This window comes from Mustelus asterias, unplaced genomic scaffold (genome assembly GCF_964213995.1).
Source record: "Mustelus asterias unplaced genomic scaffold, sMusAst1.hap1.1 HAP1_SCAFFOLD_4950, whole genome shotgun sequence".
NCBI lineage: Eukaryota > Metazoa > Chordata > Chondrichthyes > Carcharhiniformes > Triakidae > Mustelus > Mustelus asterias.
The window spans coordinates 2,501-10,872 of NW_027594893.1; the positions used below are offsets into that span (position 1 = coordinate 2,501).

At 52.5% G+C, this 8,372-nt stretch overlaps 1 protein-coding gene across 1 annotated transcript in view; it reads left to right on the forward strand.

Annotated features, from left to right (window-relative positions):
* LOC144491297 (integrin alpha-X-like) overlaps window positions 1-7,597 on the forward strand; it is a gene marked incomplete at its 3' end in the record, with an annotated part of 8,632 nt that extends 1,035 nt beyond the window's left edge. Inside the window, exons 3-5 of the mRNA XM_078208971.1 lie at window positions 403-529; window positions 5,212-5,360; window positions 7,457-7,597. Coding sequence (XP_078065097.1) covers window positions 403-529; window positions 5,212-5,360; window positions 7,457-7,597 — 417 coding nt within the window. The remainder of the gene's footprint in view (window positions 1-402; window positions 530-5,211; window positions 5,361-7,456) is intronic.
* Between the last annotated feature and the right edge of the window lie 775 nt (window positions 7,598-8,372).

An 8,372-nucleotide genomic window follows, 5' to 3' on the forward strand; every position in this document is an offset into this window, starting at 1 on the left:
CACTGTGGGAGGGTCAGTGCTGAGGGAGCGCCGCACTGTGTGAGGGTCAGTGCTGAGGGAGCGCCGCACTGTGGGAGGGTCGGTGCTGAGGGAGCGCCGCACTGTGGGAGGGTCAGTGCTGAGGGAGCGCCGCACTGTGGGAGGGTCAGTGCTGAGGGAGCACCGCACTGTGGGAGGGTCGGTGCTGAGGGAGCGCCGCACTGTGGTAGGGTCGGTGCTGAGGGAGCGCCGCACTGTGGGAGGGTCGGTGCTGAGGGAGCGCCGCACTGTGGGAGGGTCAGTGCTGAGGGAGCGCCGCACTGCGGGAGGGTCGGTGCTGAGGGAGCGCCGCACTGTGGGAGGGTCGGTGCTGAGGGAGCGCCGCATTGTGACGTCCATCTCCTTTTTCTTTGCTATCCACAGGACGCCATTGTAGTTGGTTCGTTGGGTTCATTCGATTGGTCCGGTGGGATCATCGAGTTTCGTGGAGGCTCATCAACTTTCATGAATGTCTCCAAGTCACACACAGACATGAAGGATGCCTATCTAGGTAAGCGATAACCCCTCTGCGCGGACCCTCCGACTGCGTGGTGCCTACCTAGTTTTGGACTCGAGGGGTGTCTAGAATTGGAGGGCATAGTTTTCAGGTGAGAGGGGAGGGATACAGAAGATCCCTGGATTGATACAGTCCATTGCCTTGGCAAAGTGCCTCTGTCAAAGCTATTCGTGTAAAGGCAGCCTGAGAGAAGCCTAGCAAAGATGAGATGACAGATTCCAGGGGTTAGATATAGAGTCATAAAGATTTACAGCATGGAAAAAGGCCCTTCGGCCCAACTTGTCCATGCCGCCCCTTTCTTTTACCCACGAAGCTAGTCCCAATGCATTTGGCCCATATCCCTCTATACCCATCGTACCCATGTAACTGTCTAAATGCTTTTTAAAAGACAAAATTGTACCCGCCTCTACTACTGCCTCTCGTTCCAGACACTCTCCACCCTCTGTGTGAAAAAATTGCCCCTCTGGACCCTTCTGTATCTCTCCCCTCTCACCTTAAACCTATACCCTCGAGTTTTAGACTCCCCTACCTTTGGGAAAAGATGTTGACTATCTAGCTGATCTGTGCCCCTCATTATTTTATAGACCTCTATAAGATCACCCCTCAGCCTCCCACGCTCCAGAGAAAAAAGTCCCAGTCCATCCAGCCTCTCCTTATAACCCAATCCATCAAGTCCCGGTAGCATCCTAGTAAATCTTTTCCGCACTCTTTCTAGTTTAATAATATCCTTTCTATAATAGGGTGACCAGAACTGTGCACAGTATTCCAAGTGTGGCCTTACCAATGTCTTGTACAACTTCAACAAGACGTCCCAACTCCTGTATTCAATGTTCTGACCGATGAAACCAAGCATGCCGAATGCCGCCTTCACCACTCTGTCCACCTGTGACTCCACTTTCAAGGAGCTATGAACATGTACCCCGAGATCTCTTTGTTCTGTAACTCTCCCCAACGCCCGACCATTAACTGAGTAAGTCCTGCCCTGGTTCGATCTACCAAAATGCATCACCTCGCATTTATCTGAATTAAACTCCATCTGCCATTCGTCAGCCCACTGGCCCAATTGATCAAGATCCCGTTGCAATCGGAGATAACCTTCTTCACTGTCCACTATGCCACCAATCTTGGTGCCATCTGCAAACTTACTAACCGTGCCCCCTATATTCTCATCCAAATCATGAATATAAATGACAAATAACAGTGGGCCCAGCACTGATCCCTGAGGGCACACCGCTGGTCACAGGCCTCCAGTTTGAAAAACAACTCTCTACAACCACCCTCTGGCTTCTGTCAAGAAGCCAATTTTGAATCCATTTAGATACCTCACCCTGGATCCTGTGAGATTTAACCTCATGCAACAACCTACCCTGCGGGTTTTGGGTTAGCAGATGAAGGGTCATTGAGTAAAGCAGTGTTTCGCAATTCCCTGAGGTATCTGTCATGTATTGGACTGACAGGCTAATGTGAAATGAAATCAGGTCTACACTAATTAGAAGGAGTACCTCCAATATCGGAAAGGTATGGTTGTAATGGACAAAGGAAATTCCAGCACAGGGACAGGCCCTTCGGCCCTCCAAGCCTGCACCGACCATGCTGCCCCCGACTGAACTCAAACCCCCTACCCTTCCGGGGACCGTATCCCTCTATTCCCATCCTATTCATGGATTTGTCAAGACGCCCCTTAAAACTCACTCCCGTATCCGCTTCCACTCCCTCCCCCGGCAGCGAGTTCCAGGCACCCACCACCCTCTGTGTAAAAAACCTGCCTCGTACATCTCCTTTAAACCTTGCCCCTCGCACCTTAAACCTGTGCCCCCCCCCGAGTAACTGACTCTTCCACCCTGGGGGAAAAAGCTTCTGACTATCCACTCTGTCCCTCATAATCTTGTAGACTTCTATCAGGTCTCCCCTCAACCTCCAGTGAGAACAAACCAAGTTTCTCCAACCTCTCCTCATAGCTAATGCCCTCCATACCAGGCAACATCCTGGTAAATCTTTTCTGTAACCCTCTCCAAAGCCTCCACATCCTTCTGGTAGTGTGGCGACCAGAATTGAACACTATATTCCAACTGCGGCCGAACTAAGGTTCTATAAAGCTGCAACATGACTTGCCCAATTTTTAAACTCAATGCCCCGGCCGATGAAGGCAAGCATGCCTTCTTGACTACCTTCTCCACCCTGCGTTGCCACTTTCAGTGACCTGTGTACCTGTACACCCAGATCCCTCTGCCTATCAATACTCTTAAGGGTTCTGCCATTGACTGTATATTTCCTATCTGTATTAGACCTTCCAAAATGCGTTACCTCACATTTGTCTGGATTAAACTCCATCTGCCATCTCTCCGCCCAAGTCTCCAACCGATCTCTATCCTGCTGTATCCTCTGATGGTCCTCATCGCTATCCGCAAATCCTTTGCGTCGTCCGCAAGCTTACTAATCAAACCAGAACAATTCCAGTTTATTCAATCCCTCCTCTATAAGACATAGGAGCAGAATGAGGCCACTCGGCCCATCGAGTCTGCTCCCCCATTCAATCATGGCTGATATTTTTCCCATCCCCATTCTCCTGCCTTTTCCCCATAACCCCTGATCCCCTTATTAATCAAGAACCTATCTATCTCTGTCTTAAAGACACTCAATGACCCGGCCTCCACAGCCTTCTGCGGCAAAGAGTTCCACACATTCCCCACCCTCCGGCTGAAGAAATTCCTCCTCATCTCCGTTTTAAAGGATCGCCCCTTCAGCCTGAGGTTGTGTTCCCTCTGGTTCTAGTTTTTCCTACTCGTGGAAACATCCTCTCCACGTCCACTCTATCCAGGCCTCGCAGTATCCTGTAAGTTTCAATAAGATCCCCCCTCCTCATCCTTCTAAACTCCAACGAGTACAGACCCAGAGTCCTCAACCCGTTCCTCATACGACAAGCTCTAACAGGACCAGACAGGGTAGATGCAGGGAGGATGTCCCCGATGGTGGGGGGAGTCCAGAACCAGGGGGGGTCACAGTCTGAGGATTGGGGGGGAGACCATTTAGGACGGGAGGTGAGATATTCCTTCACCCGGGGAGCCTGTGGGATTCATTCCCACAGGAAGGAGTTGATGCCAAAACAATGACTGTATTGGAGAGGCGGCTGGATGGAGCGCTCGGGGGGCGAACGGGGTCAAAGGTTATGGGGGGAAAGCAGGATGAGGCTGTTGGGTTGGATGATGGGCCATGATGGTGGGGAATGGGGCAGCAGGCTGGAAGGGCAGAATGGCCTCCTCCTGCTCCTATCTCCTCTCTTTCTTACAAATTTGGTGGAGTTTTTTGAGGAAGTGACAAAAACGGTTGACGAAGGAAGGGCCGTGGATGTCGTCTATATGGATTTCAGTAAGGCATTTGACAAAGTCCCTCATGGCAGGTTGGTTAAGAAGGTTAAGGCTCATGGGATACAAGGAGAAGTGGCTAGATGGGTGGAGAACTGGCTTGGCCATAGGAGACAGAGGGTAGTGGTCGAAGGGTCTTTTTCCGGCTGGAGGTCTGTGACCAGTGGTGTTCCGCAGGGCTCTGTACTGGGACCTCTGCTATTTGTGATATATATAAATGATTTGGAAGAAGGTGTAACTGGTGTAATCAGCAAGTTTGCGGATGACACGAAGATGGCTGGACTTGCGGATAGCGAAGAGCATTGTCGGGCAATACAGCAGGATATAGATAGGCTGGAAAATTGGGCAGAGAAATGGCAGATGGAGTTTAATCCGGATAAATGCGAAGTGATGCATTTTGGAAGAAATAATGTAGGGAGGAGTTATACAATAAATGGCAGAGCCATCAGGAGTATAGAAACACAGAGGGACCTGGGTGTGCAAGTCCACAAATCCTTGAAGGTGGCAACACAGGTGGAGAAGGTGGTGAAGAAGGCATATGGTATGCTTGCCTTTATAGGACGGGGTATAGAGTATAAAAGCTGGAGTCTGATGATGCAGCTGTATAGAACGCTGGTTAGGCCACATTTGGAGTACTGCGTCCAGTTCTGGTCGCCGCACTACCAGAAAGACGTGGAGGCTTTAGAGAGAGTGCAGAGAAGGTTTACCAGGATGTTGCCTGGTATGGAGGGTCTTAGCTCTGAGGAGAGATTGGGTAAACTGGGGTTGTTCTCCCTGGAAAGACGGAGAATGAGGGGAGATCTATTAGAGGTGTACAAGATTATGAAGGGTATAGATAGGGTGAACAGTGGGAAGCTTTTTCCCAGGTCGGAGGTGACGATCACGAGGGGTCACGGGCTCAAGGTGAGAGGGGCGAGGTATAACTCAGACATCAGAGGGATGTTTTTTACACAGAGGGTGGTGGGGGCCTGGAATGCGCTGCCAAGTAGGGTGGTGGAGGCAGGCACGCTGACATCGTTTAAGACTTACCTGGATAGTCACATGAGCGGCCTGGGAATGGAGGGATACAAACGATTGGTCTAGTTGGACCAAGGAGCGGCACAGGCTTGGAGGGCCGAAGGGCCTGTTTCCTGTGCTGTACTGTGCTTTGTTCTTTGTTCTATATTTCAAAGTTAGAATGAGCGGCCATCTTCCTGGGCTCGGGGGGAATGTGACAAGTTTCCCTCTCTTTGCATGGGGGCCCTCGATGGGCCAACTCCAGCCGCCGGTTAATTCTGCCCCCCCCCCTCTTCTCTCCCGCCTCTCCGGCGCCAGGTTACTCGGTGGCTGCTGCCGTCCGCGCCAACCGGACAACGTACGTGGTGGGTGCGCCGCGTTTCCAGCACAAGGGCAAGGTCCTAGCCTTGCAACGGGGAGAGAACGGCAGCCAGTGGGAGCTTCGACAGCACATCCCCGGGGAGCAGGTAGGTCGAGACAGCTCATCTCCACGCCCGCGAGAGGGGCAACGGGGCAGCCAGGGGATGCCCGCTGGTGGGAAGGGCACTGGATGCAACAGAACTAATCCCCGACTTTCACTCTGTATCCAACCCCGTGCTGTACCCGTCCTGGGAGTGTTTGATGGGGGACAGTGTAGAGGGAGCTTTACTCTGTATCTAACCCCGTGCTGTACCTGTCCTGGGAGTGTTTGATGGGGACAGTGTAGAGGGAGCTTTACTCTGTATCTAACCCCGTGCTGTACCTGTCCTGGGAGTGTTTGATGGGGGACAGTGTAGAGGGAGCTTTACTCTGTATCGAACCCCGTGCTGTACCTGTCCTGGGAGTGTTTGATGGGGGACAGTGTAGAGGGAGCTTTACTCTGTATCTAACCCCGTGCTGTACCTGTCCTGGGAGTGTTTGATGGGGGGACAGTGTAGAGGGAGCTTTACTCTGTATCTAACCCCGTGCTGTACCTGTCCTGGGAGTGTTAGATGGGGGACAGTGTAGAGGGAGCTTTACTCTGTATCTAACCCCGTGCTGTACCTGTCCTGGGAGTGTTTGATGGGGGACAGTGTAGAGGGAGCTTTACTCTGTATCTAACCCCGTGCTGTACCTGTCCTGGGAGTGTTTGATGGGGACAGTGTAGAGGGAGCTTTACTCTGTATCTAACCCCGTGCTGTACCTGTCCTGGGAGTGTTTGATGGGGGACAGTGTCGAGGGAGCTTTACTCTGTATCTAACCCCGTGCTGTACCCGTCCTGGGAGTGTTTGATGGGGGACAGTGTAGAGGGAGCTTTACTCTGTATCTAACCCCGTGCTGTACCTGTCCTAGGAGTGTTTGATGGGGACAGTGTAGAGGAAGCTTTACTCTGTATCTAACCCCGTGCTGTACCTGTCCTGGGAGTGTTTGATGGGGACAGTGTAGAGGGAGCTTTACTCTGTATCTAACCCCGTGCTGTCCCTGTCCTGGGAGTGTTTGATGGGGACAGTGTAGAGGGAGCTTTACTCTGTATCCAACCCCGTGCTGTACCTGTCCTGGGAGTGTTTGATGGGGACAGTGTAGGGGGAGCTTTACTCTGTATCTAATCCCGTGCTGTACCTGTCCTGGGAGTGTTTGATGGGGGCCAGTGTAGAGGGAGCTTTACTCTGTATCTAACCCCGTGCTGTACCTGTCCTGGGAGTGTTTGATGGGGGACAGAGTAGAGGGAGCTTTACTCTGTATCTAACCCCGTGCTGTACCTGTCCTGGGAGTGTTTGATGGGGGACAGTGTAGAGGGAGCTTTACTCTGTATCTAACCCCGTGCTGTCCCTGTCCTGGGAGTGTTTGATGGGGACAGTGTAGAGGGAGCTTTACTCTGTATCTAACCCCGTGCTGTACCTGTCCTGGGAGTGTTTGATGGGGACAGTGTAGGGGGAGCTTTACTCTGTATCTAACCCCGTGCTGTACCTGTCCTGGGAGTGTTTGATGGGGGACAGTGTAGAGGGAGCTTTACTCTGTATCTAACCCCGTGCTGTACCTGTCCTGGGAGTGTTCGATGGGGGACAGTGTAGAGGGAGCTTTACTCTGTATCTAACCCCGTGCTGTACCTGTCCGGGGAGTGTTCGATGGGGGACAGTGTAGAGGGAGCTTTACTCTGTATCTAACCCCGTGCTGTACCTGTCCTGGGAGTGTTTGATGGGGGACAGTGTCGAGGGAGCTTTACTCTGTATCTAACCCCGTGCTGTACATGTCCTGGGAGTGTTTGATGGGGGACAGTGTAGAGGGAGCTTTACTCTGTATCTAACCCCGTGCTGTACCTGTCCTGGGAGTGTTTGATGGGGACAGTGCAGAGGGAGCTTTACTCTGTATCTAACCCTGTGCTGTACCTGTCCTGGGAGTGTTTGATGGGGACAGTGTAGAGGGAGCTTTACTCTGTATCTAACCCCGTGCTGTACCTGTCCTGGGAGTGTTTGATGGGGGACAGTGTAGAGGGAGCTTTACTCTGTATCTAACCCCGTGCTGTACCTGTCCTGGGAGTGTTTGATGGGGACAGTGTAGAGGGAGCTTTACTCTGTATGATGATTATTTCCGGATTCTATTTCAGATTGGATCTTATTTTGGGTCGGAGTTGTGTACTGTGGATGTCGATGGAGACGGAGAGACTGATATCCTCCTTGTTGGTGCCCCCTTGTACCATGGACACAGGACAGGGGGAATAGTTGTTGCCTACTCCCTGTCCGCTGAGGTGTGTGTGTCGAAACTCTCTCGCTGAATTCCCCCAGTCTCCCGGACATCCCCCAATCCCCTTTTCCCCGCTCCGCCTCCCTGCCCCCCGCGATCCGCCGTCCTTCGCAGTCAGGTTCGCGCTGGAGGGTCACTGGGAGTTCAATCGCTTCGAATCGGATCGCGTGACACTTGGGCCGTGTTCGCCGGAGGGTCGTGTTGTTGTTGGCGTGTTGTTGGCGTGTTGGAAAGGACGGATCCCCGTGCCTCGTACGCCTGGACCCCGTGACGCCCGGTGTGTGATGCTGGCGATGCGGTGTGCGTGCGTTCTTGCGCATGGGGGCAGAGTGTGGCATCCGCGGGCAGCCTCAATCCTCCCCGGCGGTGCGGAAGGTTCCCAATCCTCCCCCCCCTCCCATTTCCTGCTCAGGGTGGGCAAACAGGCGGCAGATACAGTTTAACGGAAAAACAGGAAAAGATCTTTGTATTGTTAATTAACTGATTTAACATCTCTCTCTTTCTCTCTCTCTCTGTCTCTCTCGCTCTCTCTTTTTCTCTCTCTCTGTCTCTCTCTCTCTTTCTCTCTCTCTCTGTCTCTCTCGCTCTCTCTTTCTCTCTCTCTCTGTCTCTCTCGCTCTCTCTCTCTGTCTCTCTCTCTGTCTCTCTCTCTCTCGCTCTCTCTCTCTGTCTCTCTCTCTCTCTGTCTCTCACTCTCTCGCTCTCTCTCTGTCTCTCTCTCTGTCTCTCTCTCTCTCGCTCTCTCTCTCTCTGTCTCTCTCTCTCTCTCTCGCTCTCTC